Consider the following 23,505-nt stretch of genomic DNA (forward strand, 5'->3'; position numbering starts at 1 on the left):
CTTTATAAAACTCATTATGGTGTTCAATTCTGGTTGCCTCGTGATAGAGAGGATGTGTAAGCTTTGGAGAGGATGCAGAGAAGGTTTTGGAGAGGAGATTTTTTGAAGTTAGCTGGATTACAGAACATGCAAGGTTGACCAACCAAACTTTGGGGTGACAGAAGATGAGAGACAACTTAATAGAAGTGCATAAGATTATAAAAGGCGGAGACAGGATGGACAGCCAGCACCTATTCCCCAGGGCGGCATTGGCCAATACCAGGGGACATCTGTTTCAAGTGAGTGAAGGAAAGTTTACGGGAGTTGTCGGATGTAAGTTTTTTTTTTGCACAGATAGTGCTGGGTTCCTGGAATGCATTTCTGGGAGTGGTAATGGAGGCTGATACAATAGGGAGATTGGTTTTAAAAAAAAGATTAGATTGGCACATGGATGTAAGAAAAATAGAGGGTAATGGCTGTGAGGTTGGGTAGGGGTAAATAGATAGCAGAGTAGGTTTATATAAATTAGCAGAACATCATGAATACAGATTTTTCATGGAGACTCTGGACATTTTGCCATTCTACAAAAAGTTTTGGACACATCCATTGAGGATTTTAAAGAAGCACTGGTGCAACGGAATGGGCAGTGTTTTAAAAAGATCTTGTAGTCTTGGCATCACCTTCATTTTCATACAGTTAATTCTGCCCACCAACGTTATGGGCAGAGTTTTCCATTTACCCAGGTCCTCCTTAACCTTCCAGAGCAAAGGGAGATAATTTAATTTGTATATATTGTGTAGGTCTTTATCCACTCTTATATCTAGGTATTTAATGCCTTCCTGCGGCCACGTGAATTGGCCTTCCTGTTGATAGGGTCTATAATCTCCTTTTGACAAAATAATGATTTTGCTTTTATCCAGATTAACCTTGTACCCAGAGACCTTCCCATAATCCTGAAGTATGGTCCTCAGTCTGCCCAATGACCTCCCAGGTTCTGTCAAATACACTAACGCATCCTCAGCAAACAGGTTGATTTTGTGTTCCATCTGGCCCATCTTGAACCCCTTTATGTTTGGATCCCACCGAATGGTTTCTGCCAGTGGTTTAATAGCTAGTATGAACAGAGCGGAGACACCTGCCTGTTTGTGATTATTTTAGCTACCGGGACCAATGCCTGAAGAGGGTGCACAAAATCAGTGACCCGGTGCGGACTCGAAAGGCCAACATGGCCTGTTTCCGCTCCGTAAATGGTTATATGGTTATATGGTTAATGTCCTTACCTAATTAATAAATGTTTGACCCAGTCCAAATTTCTCCAGTGTTTTAAACAGAAAATCCCATTGCAATCTATCAAAGGCCTTCTCCACATCCAGGGATACGGCCACTCCCAGGTCCTCCCCCAATTGGGCCAGGTGTATTGAATTGAGCAATCTGGCTACATTATCTGCTGATTACCTCCTTTGATCAAATTCAGCCTGATCTGGGTTTGTTCATTTCAGCAGATGTTTTGCCAACCTATTGGCCAATGTTTTTGCTATAATTTTATAATCTGCATTCAATAATGATATAGGCCTATAGGAGGAGTGTCTCAATGGGTCCCTGACTTTTTTCAGGATAACCATAATGATTGCAGTTGAAAAAGGCTCCGGGAGGGAATGTGTCTTTGCCGCCTAATCCACCACCTTCACAAGGAGGGGCATTAAAAGGTCTTTGAATTTTCTCTAAAATTCGATGGGGAAACCATCCTCTCCCGTCAATTGAACTGCCTGCAAAGTGCTTATAGTATGTTCAATCCCTTCTCTGATTTATACAGTTCTTGATAGAACTTAAGCCAACTCATCATTGCTACCAAAGAGGTCAACTGCTATCCTATCATCTGCTGGCTTAATGACTCTGTTAGAACTGAATCTGGTAATGCATTCGTGAGTAGCATCATGAACAGTGCTGGGCTGAACAAACAGCCCTGAGGTGTGATAGTACTCAGTAGGATGGGACTTGAGATTTTGCTGCCAATTCGGTCTAACTGATCTTTCAGTCAAGAAGTGCAAAATCTAGACTCTCCTAGGATGAGGAACTCGGCTCCCTATTTCAACCTTTAAAAATTGTTCCACTTAGCTGATCATCTTTATATTGTATTTCTATCTTCCCCATGTTTTAGCTTTTCAAATTTCAATTTGTTTCTGTTCACTCTCACCTTCAATTAGAGGTTTTGAATATGTTGTAGCTGATGAGTTTGTCGATGTTTTAGCTGGAATTCCTTTTTTTGTGCCCCTCCAAACGTTGCCCTGCCATAGTCCTGCAAGAGCTGAGCAAAACCATTCCTGTACATTTGTGATAAGAGATGACTTGCTAGTTGGGTCTGCAATAATTTGTCATGGCTAAGTACCCTGTCTTGTTCAACACTCGTCATTTAGCTGATGGGGTTACAGTCCTATTGTTACTCGTCCAGACATAGCCAGCAAACCACCAATGATAGCGTCTCTTCCAGTGCCTGCATTGTTATCCTTGGAGTGCCAGGAAACAATCCTGAGTTCATTCTTTTCTCTTTTCTTCATGTGCTTCTTACCAATATAATTTGAAAACATTTTGTCTGTTTTGAGGGGAAGATATCCTGGTTAAACTCAGCACTACTCTGCATGATCACTCCTCTTTATTAAATTATCCATTGTTTTTTTTCTGCCATCATTATTCAATGGATGAGCAGAGATCTGCTCCAGTTGAACCATTGTCTTCAGCCCCATAATAAGTTACATTAGTTACTGACACTGACTCTTTCCTGGCATCTTCCTGAACTGAGCTAGATTCTTTGCAACCTCACTATCATATATGATCTGACGTGAACTTCAGACCTCATCAAGTCATCTGCTCATCCAGGACCATGTTTTTCTTTCACAGGAAGGTTACAACATAGAAGAAAACCATTCAATTTATCGCATTGACAAGACTCACTCCATTGTCTTTTCTCATAGCTTGAAATTTTTGTTTTCTTTCAAGTGCCTATCCATTTATCTCTCATCATTCCAATTCCTCTATTTATTTATTCTTCACATGCCTTTTCAGATTCAGTTTTTCATTAACTTTGTCCTTTCATGTTCTGCTTTTGTTTATTATTATTGTTAATTTCCCTACTCCATTTCAACCAACCACCAGTTATATTCCTTTTATATCATGCGTCATTGTTTTTGTTCACTTCAGATATCCAGGGAGTTCTGGTATTGTTTACCCTACTTTTCTCTCTTGTGGGAATGAAAGCTATACTAAATTGTTGCTTCCTTAAAAGGTCTTCCATTTTCAGTTGCCTTTTTTCCCTGCCAATCTTTGACGAGTTTTGCCTGGCCAGATCTATTCTCATTCATTCGAGTGGGCTCTTCTATACTGATTTATTTTAAACTTCTGAGTTAACTTTATTCTTTTTGTTGCTTAGCCGTTACAATGTCTGTTCCCAAGGGGCCTCTGCACTGATAATGACCCCACTGGGTTCACCTGATTCCCCAGGGTCAAGTTTAGTGATAAATCCTTCCTGTCAACTCCCCTTTTTTTAACTTTTTCAGTGTGTAATACAAAGTTGAAGTCTCCATTATCAGTGACCTCTGGTGTTTGGACATTTCTTTGTCAATGCAGTATGGATTAAAACATGCTTCCCTCTGGTTGGTATCCAATAAAATAATTCCACAAATGCAATTGCACCATTTTTTTCAATCACAGTAGAAGTCCATAATTTGGACCATCAAAGAATTCGGACTTTTCAAAAACTCTCACTTTTTAAATTTAGTGGGCTTGTGTGTGTGTGTGTGTGTGTGTGTGTGTGTGTGTGTGTGTGTGTGTGTGTGTGTGTGTGTGTGTGTGTGTGTGTGTGTGTGTGTGTGTGTGTGACCACGCTTGTTGACTTTATTTTTCTTTAAGCTGCTCGTTTTGATAAATACAGCATGCTGTATTTGCTAATGAATAAACTATCAACATTTATCTGTTCGACTCCTCATTATTCCTCCTTAAATTTGAATTTTATAAGTCCTGCCTGAGAATCCGGACCAATCCAATCCTGAACAGTCTGGAGATTGGTCTTCTACTGTATAATGTACTAAATTCTATCCTTCTGTTTCAGGGTATCCTGCTTCTTCAGCTTCTAAATATTTTCCTTAATACTGCCATAGACTTACTTCTGTTCACTGCTTACCAATTTCTTAACTCTAGGTATTTCTAGAACCTAGTCCTTTTCTCAGTTAGGCCTCCATTCTTGCCATTAAGTAAAATCTATATAGTTGATTGTCAATCTCCTACTGTCTTTAACTTTGTGCATTAATGTACACGGATACATGCATATGGACCTTGCTAAAATATCTCAGTATTCTCTTATTTTAGTAATACCTCTGCTGAACTATTTCTTGCTCTCATGTTTTCTCAGTCTCTTTTCTCTTTTTCCTTTCCCTTTCTCTTTCAATATTTCTCACACTTTTTCTCCCTCTCGCTTTCTCTCCCTCATGCTTTCCAAAGTTCTGGAGTATATCTTGTCAGAAATAAAACTTCTCACACATGAGTCTCTTTAAAACTGATGACACGACAAGCTTTATTTACAAGTCTGCAGAGTTGGACTCAACTGGCTTCTCACCAGTTAAGCCCCGATACATACAGTGCATTGATTTTTATACCCTTATTGTTTGCCCTTCCCCTTCTTATTAATACTGTTTTAATTGGTTAGTATTACAAAAGCATTCTAAGTATAACTGCATTTTTAATTATCACGTTCGTTACGTACGCTGTGAACTCTACATACACTAAATTCTGTTTCTCACCCTTCTTATCAATCTTTTGTCTCCTGCATGTCTCTCACTATGACCATGAAAAGATAGGTTTAAAAAAACATATTCAGCTGAACCTTTTGTCCTTGGCTGCTAGTAAGCTCCCTGTCCGTTCTGGCTTCCCTTTTTATGATTAATCATCACATTTTAACTTAAGTCATTTTAACCTAAATTCTCTATATAACATATCTCTTCAGAGAAACTGAACTCAAAGATATTCTGAGGTTTTTAATCATAATCGTAGCAAGTGAGTTTTAATAGTCAAAATTACTTCAATGCTTTCCGTTTGCAATGGGCGCATCTCTCCATCCATGAATGCCTGTACATATTCAAACACTTTTGTTGGGTTGCTGGACACACATAAAACCTGTTTACCATTTTATTGAAACACGGGCCTTTGTAGACAATGGTATATATTTGTGCTGTCATAGTTTGAAGACTGGTTCTCTCTTGTTTGTATGAATTGGCTTCTACCACCTCCCTCCGACCTGGTCCTTTACTCCTGAAAGACATCCCATGTCTGAGACACCAACATTCACACCCTCTCATCTTCATCGCATAACATTGGCCATCCCTGACCATACTTTAGCATTTGATTCTGTAACTCCTATTCATGCCTTTGCTGCTACTGGAGTTGACTTCTCCAGTGCATTCTTGCCTTCAAAGACTTGAGGTCATCTAATGCTCTGCTGCTTCTTCCAACTTCAATCGTCATCACATCCATGTTTGCTGACCTGATTCCCAGTTAAATAACGGCTCAGATTTGAAAATATTATCTTTGTTTTGTTCTTCCTCTCTCTATTCTCCTTCAGACCCATGCCCTGGAGAAATCCATGCTCCTTTCTTGTCGTCTGGCATCATCTTCATATTTTATCACTCATTCACAAATAACCACATCTTGGAAGTTGCTCAAGAAATGACTGTCACAAATTCACTTCTGTAAAACACTGTTTAATACCAAATGTTTACTCATTAGTTCTGTGTAGGTTTGCAAATTTCTGCAAAATAATACATGCCTGACTTCTTCATTAAAGGCAGTACATAGAAGAATGCAGTTTCTTGTGTAATCAACAGATGGTTCCAATGGGAAATGTGAATATTAATGACACAAGCATAATCCCTGTTGAAGGGTGGCAGATGCTGAATGATGATGAATGAGTAACAAGGGAATTTTTATTACAATATCTACAAAACTAAGATTGTCACTGTATCTTGTACATGTGAAGATAAACTAATCTTTGAACTCCGAGATCAATTTCAGCTCCAGAGTAGCGGGCCATCAGTCCCCATTGGGAGATTTTTGCTGTGATACGTAATTGGAAGTTGTAACAAAGATTTATATTTTCTTGATAATTTTTTTCCTGTTATTTGTATATTTTTTAAGTGCCTGCCCTATGTTTTGGCTTTATTTCAGGTTATTTTTTATTTCTTCAAATCATGTTAAGTTTATTGTCATTTAGCTATTTCCGCCCATTTAATTTATGATAAAACAACTTTGTTCATTTGAAGTTGTGGAAAGTATTCAGTGATTCTTTATTTTGAGCCCGAATTTATATTGGGATAAACAGTGTATGAGCTATCAAAAAAAAACTAATCCATTCTGAGCAGAACTCTATAACCCTGATTAGAATGTCTGGCTGTTTTTGTTGATCATTTTGGAACTCGGGAAATAGGAATAGGGCAGAACGATCACTTAGTAAAGGAGGAATTTATCTGGAAATAAATGAGTTCCATCATTCAGTAAAACTTTTTTCTGCCTATAGCTATTCTATGATATACAGAAATAGTCCTTATTAGTCAAACCTATACGTAAAATAGGTATTAGTTAACACAATTGATGCACTAATTTCTGTTGTGTTCTATGGCTTTGTTAAAGAATTGCAGCTGCAAACTAATTTACTCCATCACACTCCAGTCATTTTTCCCAAAAGTGTCTTAGCTCAGAATCAGAATTTATTGTCATGAACTAGTCACGAAATTCAATGTTTTGCGGCAGCATCACAGTGCAAACATTCATATTATGAACCACCTTACAACAATGACATATATATATATATATATATATATATATATATAATATAATAGTATACGACAGTTAAGGCAGTGTTTTTGGTTCATTGTTCATTCAGGAATCAGCGCAAGGTTGTTGATGTGGCACCACTCAAAGAACTAATCTATCTTCTTCCTGTATGCTTCCTCATTGCCATTTGTGATTCTCCTGACAGCTGTGGTGTCATTGGCGAACTTGGAATTGTGCTTGGCCACACATTAGTGTATAATGAGTAGAGCAGTGGGCTAAGCACACATCCTTGGGTTGGGGGATGGGGGGCTATGTTGATAATCAGTGAGGAGGAGATGTTGCTTCCAATTTGTACTGACTGGTTTTCCTCATTCAGTATTTAACACAGGTGACTGAAAATTATGGACTAGTCTTCGAAACAGTCATTAGGGGTTTTTTAGACTGCAGACACCTAATGGCAAAATCAAGGAATTTAATCTGCTACACAGCAGTCCAAAAAGGAATGTGCAGGAATTTTGAGTCAATTCCTGCTCCGTGATTTATCCTGCAGAATCACTACAACTTTTTGGAGGAAGCCTGCAGTGTAAATAATACCAGAAAAATTTGTTGTCAGTCATTCACTCTACTGCACGTCCAACCTCCAGGGCTGTTGCACACAGGTTCTTGCAGTCTGAAAAGGTGCCCAGTGTGAACGACCATGTGGGCAGTGATTGTGTTAATTTTTCAGTGATGTTCCTGACATTGCAGTCTAAAAAGCATTGTTGTCAAGCTTGCAGTCTTAGTCTGGACTAATTCGTGTAATAACAAACAAGCACCATTTGGTACTTCAATGGTTGGGTTGTCTTTTACATTGAGAATTGGGCAACTCTGGAGACGGGTTTATTATTTCTTTTAAATTTACATACTTACCATTGCATGCCTCATTAACCTGCAGCATTACCTGTCAGTAACTTCAATAAAAAGAGTGTCACATTCTGCTGACCCTCTGCCTTAGGCTGTTAAGAGCAGTGTTTCCTGTAATTTACCAGCAGGGTGCTTTTGCTGTGTTGTAAGCAAGTTTAAGAAAATTCTGAACATGAGCATGAATCCTCTTGGAACACCTCACCCTTGTTCCTGATTCTCTGCGTTCAATACTTCATGTAGACAAGGCATTTTGAAATTTGAGGCATGTGTTTTTTTAATATATAGATGGGAAATTCATATGCTGGGCAACTGAAAAACACTCGTTTTGAAGAAGTTCTGCACAATTCTATTGAAGCCTCCCTCCGTTCTAACAGCTTGGTCCCCAGGCCTGTGTTTTCCCAGTTATATCTTGAGGCTGAGCACCAGCTGAATTTGGAAGGTAAGAACAAAGATACTTTTTATTTTAAAAGAAGTCATTTAGTATGAGTTTTCATGCATACAGTATATTTAACACAATTTCATTTTATTTAAAGCAGAAAAGATTTCTATTTTTAGAGTAAGAATACATATGTACATGGAGGTGAGGGGGTTGGAGGGATATTGATGGAGAGCAAGAGGATTGAGCTAGTGGAGTTGTTCAAGTGAACCGGTGCAGACTCGAAAGGCCGACATGGCCTGTTTCCGCTCTGTAAATGGTTAAATGGTTATATGGTTATGCTGTTAGCTTGTATCAACATTACATCTCTCTACATTGTTGGATAATTTTTAACTGCAGTACCTATTATGAAAGACTCGATTTTCTAAAGAGTTGTTTTTCATTTATACTAATCTAATACCACAATTAATCATTATTTCTAGAAAGATGGCTCTCGTGAATAGCTTATGAAATGTCTTTCACCATTTTCCCATTGGACTGTCTGTACCCAAAGTTCTGATGGCTTCTTTTTGGGCATGAAAGCTGAGGTATCTGCCTTTTGTACAAGTTTTCAGTGCAGGTGGCAGGAGTAGGTGCAAACTGTAATGGTAGTGGCTCTGTTCTTAGTGGCCTTGCATCCATCCTGTAAGAAATTTGAAGATTGTTTATGCACAAAATGGGATATAACACTTTGTTTAGGACAAACTGTCCAAATGTCTGCTGGCTTGAGTAAGCCTAACTTTTACCTAGTTGTGCTCATGATAAACCGGGTCTGCATGAGGACTAAGCAGCTGTCCTCAAAGGAACAGTGGGGGGCTCTCACCAAAGGATTCCTTCCTATGGAGCTTGGAACCAGAGGAGTACACTGTTTGATGCAGCAGTAGTCCTAGTCATCTGCCTTCACCCTTTCTCCTGTTGTCTCCTTCACTCTTCTCAAAGGGCACATTCAGCATATAGCTAGCCCAACATGGAATTGATGATCTGCCTCTGGGTGCCCGATAGATACTGCAGCTTATTTGCAGGAAACCGAAATGGCCAGAATACTGCTTTCAGATGTTCACTGGGCTTTCTACACTCTCTCAGAGACAAGGAGTCATATGGGCCAGAGTGACTTCCCCATCAAGTGTAAGAAATAATTTAATAGACCTTGCTGTATTGAAGTAGATCGTACTGCCATCTGACTGGAGGAAAGATCAGAAGATATAGTTAGTCTGGTTCATTGGACAGAAAACAAACAAATAGAATTGAATCAAGAAAAATGTGGAATAATACATTTTGAAAAGTGCATAAAGACAAGGGAGTATACAGTAATTGGCAGGATATAGAGTGGAATGAAGGAACAAGATAATCTTAGTGTGTATATCCACAGATCCTTGAACGTAGACAGACTGGATGAACATCTTGTTGATTGTGATTTGTGGGTGATGTTTAAATGTCACTTTGTTCCTCTGCTCCCCCTTATATCCTGGGATTTATTGTTGGTTGAATCATAGAATACAAGAACAGGGAGGTTCTATTGTACGCATCAGTTGGATCGCAGCTTGAGACCTGTGGTCAATCTGGTCAGAAAAATACAAAATGTGATATGATGGCAAGAAGAGCAATGTTGGAGGTATTGGAAAATTGTATTTATGATGAGAGAGTGGATAAGCTTGCGTCGCTTTGCTTGAAACCAAGGAGGCATGCAGGAAAATTAATTAAGCAATGTAAAATTATGAGAGGCCAAGGTAGAGAAATAGGAAGGATGTATTTTATCAGGGGGTCAAAAATGAAGGATAATGGATTTAATGTTATTGATAAAAGGGTTAGAAAAATTTTTACTAAGATTGGTAGGAACCTGGAACTTAAGGCCTGAAAGGCTAGTGGAGACATAACCCCTAAATATAGTTTGGTTTTTAAAGTGCTTTGAGATATATTTGAAGAACCTTGACATGCAGGGCTGCTTACCTCATGGGATAAGATACAAAGGGCCAAATAGCCTCCTTCTATGTTGTATATTTCCATGGTTCTGTGCGTTTCATGGTTCATTATTGTATAATGCCCGAAGATAAAAGTACCAGAGACACTCTGCAAAACAGCATTTGCTTATCCCAATTCAATCATCAAATTACATAAATTCCCAATTTACTATGCAGTTTATGTAACTGAATTATAAGTGCTAACTTGTAAGTATTTGGATGAAAATTATTTTGGGTTTGGTTCTCCCTGTGTCTGCGTGGGCTTTCCTCAGGGGCTTCGGTTTCCTCCCACCATTCAAAACATTCCAGGGATGTAAGTTAATTGGGTCTAAATTGGGCTGCATGGATTCATGGGCTGAAATGGCCTGTAACCATGCTGAATGTCTAAATTTAATATTTAAAATTTAATAACAAAGAATCCAGAGAAGACAGAAAATTAACTTTGTTTCCTGAACGCAGTGCAACCTCTGCAGTGCTGTTTTAGAACAGTGTGTTAATATCAACATAACTACCAAAGCACTCTCTACCTTTGCTGTACAAGTGCTCTTGCACAGAGAGACTGAAGGATTCATATTTTTTGCAAGCACTCCACAGGTAAGGCAGAAGTAGTTTGAATGAGAAATTAATTCTTCCAACAGAATGTTGTCCTGAAATGCTGAGTGTTTCATGTCTCAAATTTCCAGTACTTGCAATTTAAAAAAAAATTCAATTGGCATTTATTGATCATTAATCTTGATCTGGGTTACATACATTGTTGTGTTAGTGAATTGAAAGCATCACCTTGAATAATGTATTTAGTTAGCCATCATCCCACGACCCATCTCCCCACTCATCCTTCTCCTTCCAAGTCAGGCAGCGGGGCAGCGGGACCCCTTGGGATAGCATGAGCTGTCAGCAGTGACCATCAGGGCAGCGGAAGCTGTCAGTGGGGACTGTCGAGGCAGTGGGGACCATAATCCCCCACACAGCTGGAATTGTTCTGGGGACCAACTGTGTGGGGGATTATGGGTATGGAAGACAACCATTACTCTGCCATGTTATTACAACGGTTGTCGCCCTGCCTCCGTCAGATCTGGAGGGCGCTACGAGGCACCCCTGCATATGAATAGGATGGTGGAGCAGCCTTTTAGGGCTGCTGTCTGAAAGGTAAGTTCTTAGTTTTACATCCACTCCTGTAGCCGGCCTCAAGGTGGAGAGGCTTGACATGAATCTGGGAATCTCCTGTGCAAACTGAAGTCATCCACAGGTCTCCAGACCTTGGATTGCTATCATTTAATTACCTGAACCTGTTAAATAATCAAGATATAACCTACAGGTCTGGAGATGCCTTGCTTTTCTAATCGGCGCAATTAAAACGTAAATTTTAAAGGCCAGGATTAAATTAAAAGCTCTCTATCACTTCAGAACTTTGCTGCAGCTTTGAGAGCATCTGTGCCATGTGCCCAGGGGTGTTCTCGTCAGTCCATTTACACAAACCCTGCATGAACTCAACTTGATTATTTTCATATTCTCATCAACTCCCCCCAGGTTCTACTACTTACTCACTGGAGTCAATTATGGTGGGCATTGAACCACCAATTTACTATCTTTAGAATATGGGAGTTCCCAGAGGAAGCCCATGTGGTCTCAGGGAGAACTTGAAAACTCCACACCGACAGCACTGAAAGCTTAATGTAAGTCCCTTGCATTGAGGAGCAGCAGGTCTGTTAATTACTAACTTTGTAATTCAAGTTGTCCGAGGCATTTCTGACTCATCCCAAAAGTAAACAGAGTCTAGAAATATTCCTTTTTGTTTCATTTGTACTGATACATATGGTCTTCAACTGATAGAGAACAAGGCTTGAACGTTGGGAGTGTATATGAGAATTTATAGGTAGATGGTCATTTCTAGCACCTCAAATACAGGCAGCCTGGTACATCAACCAACTTTCAATGATTCATTTTTCTTTTTTTTTAAATATTTTTATTGAGTTTAACATATAAACAAACAAAATTTTAAAGAACTCTCATATATACAAATACAAAAGAAAGGATAGAAATACATTGGATAGTTTGCTGTTCCAAATGAGAAACAAGTTATTGAATTAATCTATGATAACCATGCTAAACCCATATTTGCCAAGTTAATCCAAGTAAAAATTGCTAAAAAGAAAAAAAGAAAAAATAAACAAAATAAAAACTAAATCTAAATCTACCCCCTTCCTCTAATCAAAGTTACCCATTTGAAGAAAAGGGAAATTGTGGATCGGATAGCGATCCAGACATCGGACAGAGAATCTTTGGAACATTCAAAGTTCTTAATTCTTCCAATCCTGATTGTATTCTCTGAATGGGCCCCACATTCTTACAAATCGAAACTTTCTATCTTTAATGTTGTATCTAATTTTCTCTAAGCTTAAATTGGGCATTACATCATATAACTATTGTGTTTGGGTAGGTGAAGAGTCATCTTTCCATTTCAGTGAAATTTCCCATCTGGCTATCAGCGTGGTAAAGGCTAAAACTTTCTCCTGAGTTGCAGACAAAAGTATATTTGGCTCATGTGAAAAACCAAACAAAACAATTCCTAGACAAGGTTCTATATTAATCTTAAAAATTGTTGTTAAAGTTTTGAAAATGTCCTTCCAAAATCTCTCTAAATTTGGGCACTCTCAAAACATATGGATCAGTGAAGCTCCAAAAATTTTACACTTCTCACATAGTGGATCAATATCTGCATAAAAATGAGATAATTTAAGTTTGGACATATGTGTTCTATGTATCACCTTAAGTTGTAATAAGAAATGCCTTGCACAATATGAAGTATCATTAATCAAGCTGAGAGTAGAGAACCAATCTTCATTTCAAAATGTTATGTTCAGATCTTGTTCCCAATCATTCTTAATCCAAACCATTGAGGCTGATTTTAAATTCAATGAATCATTATAAATATATTGTAGCAGCCCACTATTCGGGAGGTCGTCCGATACACAAAATGGCAGACTAACACAGGGATCTCACAAGGCCCACGCAGGCTAATGTCCTTTCTCCCCAGCTAACTGACCTGGGGTGGGATGGCCAACCAATCTGCGGCCAGAATGCCATTGATGTCACTTCTGCTGACTATGGCGGGAAAACCATGTCCAGCGCTGGGAAATTGGACCTATATAAATAGGAAGAGGGAGTTCAATAATTCAATCTTGATTATATAACCACATCAAGAGTGTGTCATTCTTCCACTCTCTGCTGTAGCACCCGCTACAATATGATATTAATCCATTGTGGAAAAAAGTGTGTTAAACATCAATTAAGAATATTAGTATTTGAAATTCGAGAAAAATCAGAAAGCTTGGACAGATCAAAATGTCTAACTTGTAAATATCTAAAAAAATTGTCTGTTAGAAAGATTAAATTTGACTGATAATTGTTGAAAAGAGGCCAAGTTATCTTGAATAAAAAGTTTGTTATAACTTTGGATACGTAATCTATACCATTCCTTGAAACCTTCGTCCATCAGAGACGGCTGAAAAAGATGATTATCTATAATGGGACAAGCCAGAAAAAAAAACTACAAACCCAAAGAATTTTCTAAATTGAGTCTGTATTCTCAACCTATTTCTCATTTACAGATTATATGTCAATTTAGAAAAGGAAAATTATTTTTGAAAATTCTAAAATTGCCAACATAGAAGTTTTTTTGGAAAACCTCAGTTCCATTTCTACCCAAGAACTAACTTTTCCAAATGTAATAATCAAAGTAAATTATGTATATTAATCACCCAAAAATAAAATCTAAAATTTAGAAGTGATAAACCTTCATTCCTTTTAGTTTTTTGAAGATGGGCTTTATTTATACGTGTTTCCCCCTGCAATGTGTAAGTAGAAATAACCAAATCTAATGAGCATTGGTAAAGCTTGAAAAAGAGACCGAAATTTTGGTTAAGTGTTCATTTTAATTGAATTAATATGACCCATCATTGTAAGAGATGAGAATGACCATCCCGATAAACATAGTTTAATCGATTGAGTAACACCAAAAAATTCTCTTTCACTAAATTTTTGTAACTGTAATTCCTAAATATTGGCATTGATATTTGACTGTTTTAGACAGGAAATTAGAATAGCTTGCAAAAAATCTTTTAAGGGTAAAAGTTCACTCTTATGTAAATTTAATTTATAACCCAAAAACTGGCTAAATTGGACAAATAAGATACCGGGTAATATGTTTGGTATAGAAATCTCAGGATTTGAAATAAAAAGCAATAATCATCTGCATAAAGCGATACTTTACTTTCAATTCCACATCGAGTTCTACCTTTAAATTCCCTGCACTGTCGGAGAGCAACAACTAGAGATACCTGTACTATATCAAAAAGCAAAGGACTTAATGGGCAAACTTGCCACGTTCCCCTATTAAGCCTAAACATTTTTGTTTGTTGTAAAGTACCCTTTTTAAAGATATCATATCTGTGTATAAAATTGTTACTTAGATTCTGTGGGTTGTAATAGTTCAAATGGATTGTGATTTCTACATGATATAGCTTACAAAGGACCAAGCAATGAAGAGGGGGAGGAGGAGGAGGAGGAGGAAGAGGAGTCCAGCAGCCCTCTTGTTCATTATCGAATGAAGACTCCCCCAGAAGGTTGTTGTACCACTGATGGTAAGATGATTAAACCTTTTACTGAATGAATTTTAATTTTCAGTAATTATGAAAAACCAGCCTTAAACTTAAAATATTCATGACCATGCTGTATGCTCCCTCATTTTCTGAATAGTTGTAAACAGGCAGAACGAAAAACTATGATAGAGCAAGTATCGTGTCATTTTTCTTCCTCTTCAATTGGATCATGGATTTCCTCACCTCCAGACCACAAACAATGAGGACATCCCCTCCATAATCTCCATCAGTACCAGAGCACCATAGGGTTGCATTCTTAGCCCCCTGCTCTATTCACTTTATACCTATGACTGTGTGGACAATGACACCATCTACAAATTCGCCAATGATACCATGGTAGTGGGTTGTATAGAGAAAGGCGATGAGTCAGCATACAGGAGAGAGATGGAAAACTTGGCTGAATGGTGCACCAACAACAACCTTGCACTCACTGTCACCAAAACCAAGGAGCTGTTTGTGACTTCAGGAAGGGAAACCCAGAGGTATACGATCCAGTGATTATTGAGGGATCAGAGGTGGAGAGGTTCAACAAATTGAAGTTCTTGGGAGTCACTATCTTGGAGGATCATTCCTGGACCCAACACTCTAATGGCTTTATGAAGAAAGTACGGCAGTGCCTCGACTTCCTCAGGAGTTTGTGGAGGTTTGGTATGACACCAGAAATTCTGGCAAATTTTTACAGAGGTGTGGTGGAAGGTGTGCTGACCGGCTGCATCAAGGTCTGGTATGAGGACACCAATACCCTTGAGCATAAAGCCCTCCAACATGTAGTGGACACATCCTAAGTATCACAGGCAAAACCCTCCTCACTATTGAGAACACCTACAGGGAACACTGCCGTTGGAGAGAAGCAACAATCATTAAGGGTTCACATCACCCAGCAAATGGTCTGTTCTTGCTGTTGCCATCAGGAAAGAGGTCTAGGTGCCACAAGACTCGCACCCCCAGGTTCAGGAACAGCTGCTACCCCTCCACCATCGGACTCCTCGACAACAAACTCAATCAGAGACTCATTGAAGGAGTCTTGCACATGTTATTAATTTGTAAAAATTCTCTCTGTATTGCACAATTCGTTTACATTTGTTATCCGCTTTGCATTTTTAATTTGTTTACATGTGTACATTATATACAGATTTTTCACTATCAATGAGTGGTAAATCTGCCTCGTCTGCGGAGTTTTATGTGATGTCATATGTGTACTCTGACAATAAATCTGAAATCTTAATCTGAATTCTGTTAATGCATATCATCAATTCATTGCTAGTCTAATTGCCAAACGCTATCAGAGCTATTGTCTTGTGAATTTTAATTTATCCTATCTCCCCTCTTGTTGTTTGCTTTGGCCTGTGCTGAAGGAAGAAAATGGTTTCAAGTTTTCACACTTTTTTTATGTGCTGTATGTTATTTTAGATTACTTTATGTTCCTAAGTTGGTTAGTGTTGATCCCGACTGATTCATTTGGCATTGTATGGTTTCTGCACATTAGTTTTGTTAGGTTGAAATGACTGATTGATTCGGGAGGGAGAACTGAGAATCTCTAATGGGTTTTTCTGTGTTTATTTTCTTTCAAATGAATTTTTATGAGTCTTGCACTTCCTGGGTGAATGATGCTGAGATCCCAAACTTTCAATGACTATCCTTGCTTTGTGATTTGGGTGAACATTTGGACAATATTATCCAGGAAAACTAAGTTAAGTCAGTTTCCTTTTTTTTCCCATGTAGTTACACCTCATCATTGTTTGTATTTCACATTGGGTGAATGTTTGGAACTTTGTATCTTCAGCCTAAGCATTTAATTTATTTGCTAACCATTGACAAATAATTTATGTATATGTGTCAATATTGATGAATATATCAACAGCATGATAGTAAAAGTCTTCTCTGTATTTGTACTTCTCTCCATTTGGATCGACCATTGAGGTGGTCAAGAGTATCAAATTCCTTGGAGTGCATTTTGCAAGGCATCTCACCTGGTCCCTTAACACCAGCTCGATAGCCAAGAAAGCCCAGCAGCACCTCTACTTCCTGCAAAGGCTGAGGAAGGTTCGTCTTCCACCCTCCATCCTCACTATATTTTACAGAGGATGTAGGAAGAGCATCCTATGCAACTGCATCACTGCTTGGTTTAGAAACTGTATCACCTCAGACTACAAAACCCTGCAGAGGAAAGTGAAGTCAGGTGAAAAGATCACTGGGGGCTTTCTTCCTACCATGAAGAACATCTAGTACACTCAATGCAGGCAAAAGGCAATAAACATGAAGGACTCCATGCAACTGTTCTCCCTTCTGCCATCTGGCAGGAGATGCCATAGCACTTGGGCCCGAATGTCCAGATTGGGCAACAGTTTTTTTCACCCAAGCCATCAGACTCCTGAATTCCCAGAGCATACGTGTTAATATTGTAATATTTCAATGTGTTTAACTTCTATTCTAACTTCTCTTTATGTAAATATGCTCCTTGGACCTGGAGAAACTCTTTCTCAACTTTACTGTGTGAGCATGGTATGAACAATAAGTAAAAAGTGACTTGACTTGAGAAGGAGGAATGATAAAGAATCTGCCCAAAGACTGAGATTGAAGTGTATCATGCTGTTGACATCACCTCCTTACCTTCTGGTTGGAAGACATGGACAGTCTTAAGCACTTCTACATGACCTGTCTACACAGAATACTTCATAGCAAACTGCGAGCTTTCAGGCACACAGATTCTGTCACAGTCAAACCTCCCCAGCAATCCACACGCTGTTGGAAGAATCACAGATCAGATGGGCAGAACGCGTTAGAAGAATATCTGATGACCAAATACCAAAGCAGCTACTTTTATGGAGAGCTTACTGAGGGTAAACAATCATGTGGTGGATAGAAAAAGAGATTTAAAGACTCTATCAGGGCAACCCTGAAGAGTTTCAACATTGATGCGCACCACTGGGAATCACTACAGCGTCCCTACACCTCTGTCACCCACTGAGAGGTACTCTCAAACCGAGCTTGGCCTAATCAGCCATCGTTGTTCGCATGCAAATGATTGATCAACGACAACATTTTTGTGCTACTCTTTAAAAAATTTAATTGAGGATGGTGAACCATATTTTGTCCTTTCTGCTTTGGTGAAAATTTTCTGCCATAAAACTATATGTCAGTGAACAATTAAATGGGCTGCTTACCCACTATCATGTCTTTGTATAATTTACTTGTTGCAGCAAGTCATTGCACAGAATATATGGACACACAGTACACTTTATCCAACATGACTTTCCTGGTGAGGAGGTGTCTTTAGTGATGTGTATTATATAATGATACAAGCATGATCCTACCCAGGAAAGCTTGTGGTGAAACAGTGGCTTGGATTTCATGCATTCCTATGTCTCCCAAATAGGGAGGGATGTCCACTTGTCAACAGATAGGTCCATTTTTCTTTAGTGAGCCTTCAGCTCATTTACACCTAGGATGTGGACTCTGAGTTTAAATTGCTGGCAGCTTCTGTAATGGTTGTGAGATGGCCCAAATAACCTGATAAGTATTCAGATTGCCTTTTGATTTCTCAAATGTATTACCCAGGCTATGGCAGCAAGCAAAACACTTGTGTCCCTTGTGCAGTCATGTAGTACTAAGTGCTGTGAAATATGAGTTGAGGCATTCTTGTGAAGTAGCATTACTACTCTTGTTCAATCAAGGCACTTGCAAAATGCAGTGCAGGACATTTTTCTTTACTTTGCATCTTATTAAAGTCACCCTGCAAGAATTGGGCAAATCAATGGCATTAAATTAGAAAAGCACATTAAGGTGGAGACTTGACTGACAAATCCCAGCACCAGAGCATTCAAGACATCAAGGGAGTGGGGGCTGACCCAACTTCTGTTTTCTGTTCTGCAGAGTAAAATATTATTTCTATGAGATCTTAATTTTGGGGGAAGAGTCACTCAATTGACCATCAGTTTTGCCTTTGCAATTTTTAACATTTCTGTGGTATTCTAGATTTTAGTTCTGTAAGATGACTGTGAGTTTTGGAGATCTGAATGTTCAGTACTGCAGTATTATATGCTGCCTCAGGGATCTCAATGTAATGTTATTGTACCTATAAACCAGCCCTTCAGCATGTTACTTGATGCACACGATACTAATCCAGTGGATGGTTACTATTCCATTTTCCTCTCCTTTCATTGGAGAATGATGCCTTACATTTGATATTTTGCTTTAATTTACACATCCATAATGTAAACCATTCTTATATTATTTCTTAATTGCGAAACTGGAAGCATATTTACTATCCTGACCTGGAATCGATGTGTTAATAGCAGCTCAGCTGGAAATCAATATCTGATGCTATTTCCAATGTTCAATTTGAGGCTAACAATTCCAAAGAGATGCCAGTTTAATTTATACCATAATTTCAGGCACTAATGTCATGACTGAGTTGCTATAGCAGCATCAATGGTCTTACATTCTCAGGAGCAGGAAAGCTGAATGGGATAAATGCAATTAAGGAAAAAAGTACAACTTCTATGTCACTTCACACCGGTGAAGCAGACTAAGTGAGATGCAGTTACTGTCACAGTATTGGAAACACAGTGGCTAATTTGCCTAAAGCAATCTACTCCAAGAAGATCAGACCATCTTATTTGTCAGGAGCATTGATTGTTAAGTACTAATGACAATGAGGATGTCAAAGAAATTGAGGATAAATCCCCTCCAATTCTGTAAAATTTTGACATGGCAACGTTTACATCCACCTGGGAGAATAGCTGAGGTCTTGGATTATCAACTCATCTGTAAATGCAGCATAACCCTCAGTATGACATTGGAGAATCAGCTACGATTATTGTCTTGTGGGACTTGAACCTTCAGATTGTTACGGGGAGAGCACTGTGACTGAGCCATCTCTGATGAGAGTGGGTTTAATTTAATAATTAAAAACATAAAGTCCCCTTTCTTGCTGGAAGCACAATACGAGGTGAAATATTTTGCATAGTTTTAGTCATAGCATATAAGCACATTTTTCTGTGTTTTGGATTCATAGATAACTCAAAGATTAACTTGAATTTTCAAACAAGTCCAATTGACCAGTTTGTGGTTGGGATCACATCAAAAATTCTAAATTCTAGTTTGTGAATGTGAAAATCCAGCAACTTGATTTCTGTTGCTTGCAGGTGAACCTTTTCTTTCTCCCTTGTCTGAAAGAAATGAATTTGTTTTCATCTGATTCTCATGACTTCATATTTTTTAGGCTTTTGTCAGGCAGGAAAGGACTTGCGGCTTGTTTCTGTGTCAAATGAGCACATTGAGCTGCCATCAGGATTCTTGTTAGTTGGTGCCAAGTCTTCTGACCTCGCTGAGCAACTTTTAGTCTGCGCTGTGGATAAGCGATTTTTACCAGATGATAATGGACGAAATGCTCTACTGGGTAAGATTGTTCTTTTTATCACAATGATATATTATTGACTTCTGAGAATGGTGAGATAAAGCACCACATTATTCATGTTGAGTTGGAATTGAGAAACAACCCTTTTTCAATCTGAGCTCAATTCAGGCCAAATCTATTCGTTTACATTTTAAAATTTTGATGCAACTTTGGTATTATTTTGATAATTCAGCCACAAAAAATTAATTCAGAATTGCAAATTTCACACTTTTTTGTATTATTGGGGAAAATGAAATAAATCTTTTTGTGAAACTATATCATTTCTAAATACAGGTACTCCCTGACTTGCGACCTATGCGACTTACATCCATCCACACAAACAACCGAAAATCTTTTTAAAAAAATATAAAGAAAAAATATAACATTTACACTGAGTATGTTGTATTTGACAAAACTATAACAGGGATACAGGGCATGTAAGAGCCAAAATGTGTGTACTTACCTTGTTAGATGGCGTCCCGGGGTCCGTAGGCTAGGCGTGGCTATCTTGATTCCTGCGTGCTTGCACAAGTCTTCATTTGGTGCATGCGCAAGATTAAATGCACAAATTCAATATCGTTAGGGCGCTTAACTCTCGCGCATACACCAACTGAACTCCGATGTATGAAACCATCGTGCGTGCACCAACCAAAAACTAGAGCATGTGACAACCAAAGACTCACTCATGCTTACAGGAATCAAGATGGCCGTACCCAGCCTATGAACCCGGGATGCCAACTAATAAGGTAAACATTGGACCAGAATGTGGAAAGATTTGCCAAGGTTGATCGACAAATTCATGAAGGTTGAAGTTGTTATCGTCAAATCTATGTTGAAAAAAAGATTTGATTAAAAAGTTTGCTTTAAGACTTTGGTGCTCCATGTGCACGGGCAAAATTCCAACTTGTGTCCGTTTTGAGATACAACTGATCCGTCGTTCCCAATTACGGTCGTAAATCGTAGAGTACCTATATACTTTATTAAATTACATTTGGTAAGATGATTTGTTTCCAGAGCCACCTGCAAGTGACAGTTTTTGATTATTGCCATTTCTTCTGAGCAAGGAAAGACAGGTTTCTCTGTTGCAAACAAAAATGCTGTCTGCAAAAAATGCTGGCAGCAGACAGCATCTGTGGAGATAAAGACAATTAAAATTTCAGGACCGAGACCGTAAGTCAATAGTTCTCAACCTTTACCTTTTCAGTCACATAATACTTCAAGCAATCCCTTTGCCATCGGAGCTCAGTGATTTGTAAGGGTTTGCTTAAGATGTTGTGTGAGTGGGAAGGGAAGGTTGAGAATCACTGGTCTAGACCCAATTGTTACTGAAATATTTTGCTTGAGAAAAATTGTCATTGGCCCATTTCCTTTTCAGTTCTGAAACCGTGCACATAATGAGTCAATTAAGTATAATAAAAACAGTGGCTTTCAAACATTTTCTTTCCACCCACATACATACCACCTTAAGCAATCCCTTACAGAGTACCGATGTCATAGGGATTACTTAAAGTGGTATGCAAATGGAAAGTAAAAGATTAAGAACCACTGGCTTAAGTGTTTTTGAGCTGAATAATTAACGTTTTCTTTCAACTGATGGAGTTGGGTGCATGCAGCAGCTGATGTTCCCATATGTTCTTCAAACGATATTGCTGAAGGCTTTTGCTTCAGTACTAGTCAATCGGACTTGGTACTTCAGCAATACTGGCATTTACTCGGCACTGTGAAAAATTGCCCAGGTATAATCTATCCATTTCAAGTAAAGAACAAATCCTGTGGATCTTACAGTCACCTCATTCGTTAACTGTAAAGTGATAGCTCCTCCTTCTGATGAGTGGTTTGGAATTTTCCAGAACAATTAAATTCCTCCTCAGTCTGCTCAAAAAATGGGCAAAAAAAACTCCAGGGATGGAGATGAGAATGACTTCTTTGGGATTTAAGGCAACATTTGATCGAGTATGGCATCAAGGAGATGTCACAAAATTGAAGTCCATGGGAGTTGGGGGAAATTCACCGTATCTGGAGTCATCCTTAACAATGCCCATTGCTGGAATGAGTTCTGCTGCCTCATCAGTGACTTTCCTCATATTTTAAAGTCAGAAATGGGGATGTTTAATCATAAATAAGCAGCATGAAATCGAAACAACCCATTCCTTCACGAAGTAAGATCTGGATGATATCTAGGGCTGGGCTGATAAGTGACAAGTGATGAATGAATGGGTTGCTTATAGACGCTAGGCTATGACTATTTGTAATTTATTTGCTCATCTCCTCGGCACTCAGTGGCATTGCCATTGCTGAGACCCCACCATTATTTTCACTATTGAAAACACATAATTCAGGACTGTGAATCAAGTTTCATTTATTGTCATAATACAGATGTAATATTACATGAAATTGCACTTAGACTGCCTCGATCAGAGAAAGAGAAGCAAAAGATAGTCCCTTCAGAGATGCTGAGTGTCTGTGGATTCACCTCCAGTGCTTCTGTAGCCTCTGCAGAAAGACAGACTTCAATCCAAACCATCAGGAACCTGTGCTTCAGGTCCAAACCTCCAACATGATCAGGAGCCCTTCAACATCCGAGGCTCCACGAGAGCCCCTCCCACCCTTGGCACCCTCTGGCATCTTGGTTCCGGTATCTGGTACCCCTTCAGCCAGTCCCCAGCAGTCCGCAGTCTGATACGAGTCCTTTGTCTGCAAGCCACCAGCAGCCTGCATGGGTTCCTCGAGTTGAGTGATGGTATACTGTTCACATGATGGGATGACGATCACGTCCAGTGACAAAGGGCACCACCTGATAAGCATCCCTTCCACCACTTTTAATATTCATTCTCATGGGCACAATGTTGTTTGAGTGTTGAATCACTTTCAAAAGCATTGCAGTTTCATGACTTATGCACTTCCATGACATTTCTCAACCTGTATCTCTGACCACTGTGAAGGAAATGGGCATCTGCCTTGAGAGAGCTCCATTTGCATGTTTCCTCCAAGGCACATATTACATTAACTTGGAACTATATCACTGTAGTTTCAGTCAGTGTAAATTCTGGAATTTCCTACCTAAAAGTTTCACCAGAAGGACTGCAACAATTCAAGATAGTCATTCAATACCACATTAAGGTCATGATTCGGGCTCAGGCCTGAATCATCAGTTATATATGGATACTGCAAGACCCGCTGAGTTCCTTAGCATTTCTGTGTTTTTAATACATAAAATTTACCAGCTCTGCCAACATTCCATGAATTGAAATAAATAGTTACAGAGGGTGAGGAGAGAGATTTTTGAAGAAGAGAAAAGCTTGAATGGAATTAATTTTCTTTGGAATAGTTGAGTCACAAATAAAACACCGTCAAAATAAATACATATTGGAACATCAA

General features: G+C 38.8%; 1 protein-coding gene across 8 annotated transcripts in view; it reads left to right on the plus strand.

The window, feature by feature from the left end:
* Positions 1-23,505, plus strand: part of greb1 (growth regulating estrogen receptor binding 1) — a 266,669-nt gene that overhangs the window by 128,335 nt on the left and 114,829 nt on the right. For 7 of the 8 annotated variants that reach the window (XM_069886310.1, XM_069886305.1, XM_069886308.1 and 4 more), the window contains exons 2-4: positions 7,984-8,137; positions 14,592-14,711; positions 19,954-20,130. In XM_069886310.1, the coding sequence (XP_069742411.1) occupies positions 7,984-8,137; positions 14,592-14,711; positions 19,954-20,130 (451 nt within the window). The remainder of the gene's footprint in view (positions 1-7,983; positions 8,138-14,591; positions 14,712-19,953; positions 20,131-23,505) is intronic. The other variant, XM_069886311.1, reaches the window with a different exon arrangement.

This window comes from Narcine bancroftii, chromosome 6 (genome assembly GCF_036971445.1).
Source record: "Narcine bancroftii isolate sNarBan1 chromosome 6, sNarBan1.hap1, whole genome shotgun sequence".
Classification (NCBI taxonomy): domain Eukaryota; kingdom Metazoa; phylum Chordata; class Chondrichthyes; order Torpediniformes; family Narcinidae; genus Narcine; species Narcine bancroftii.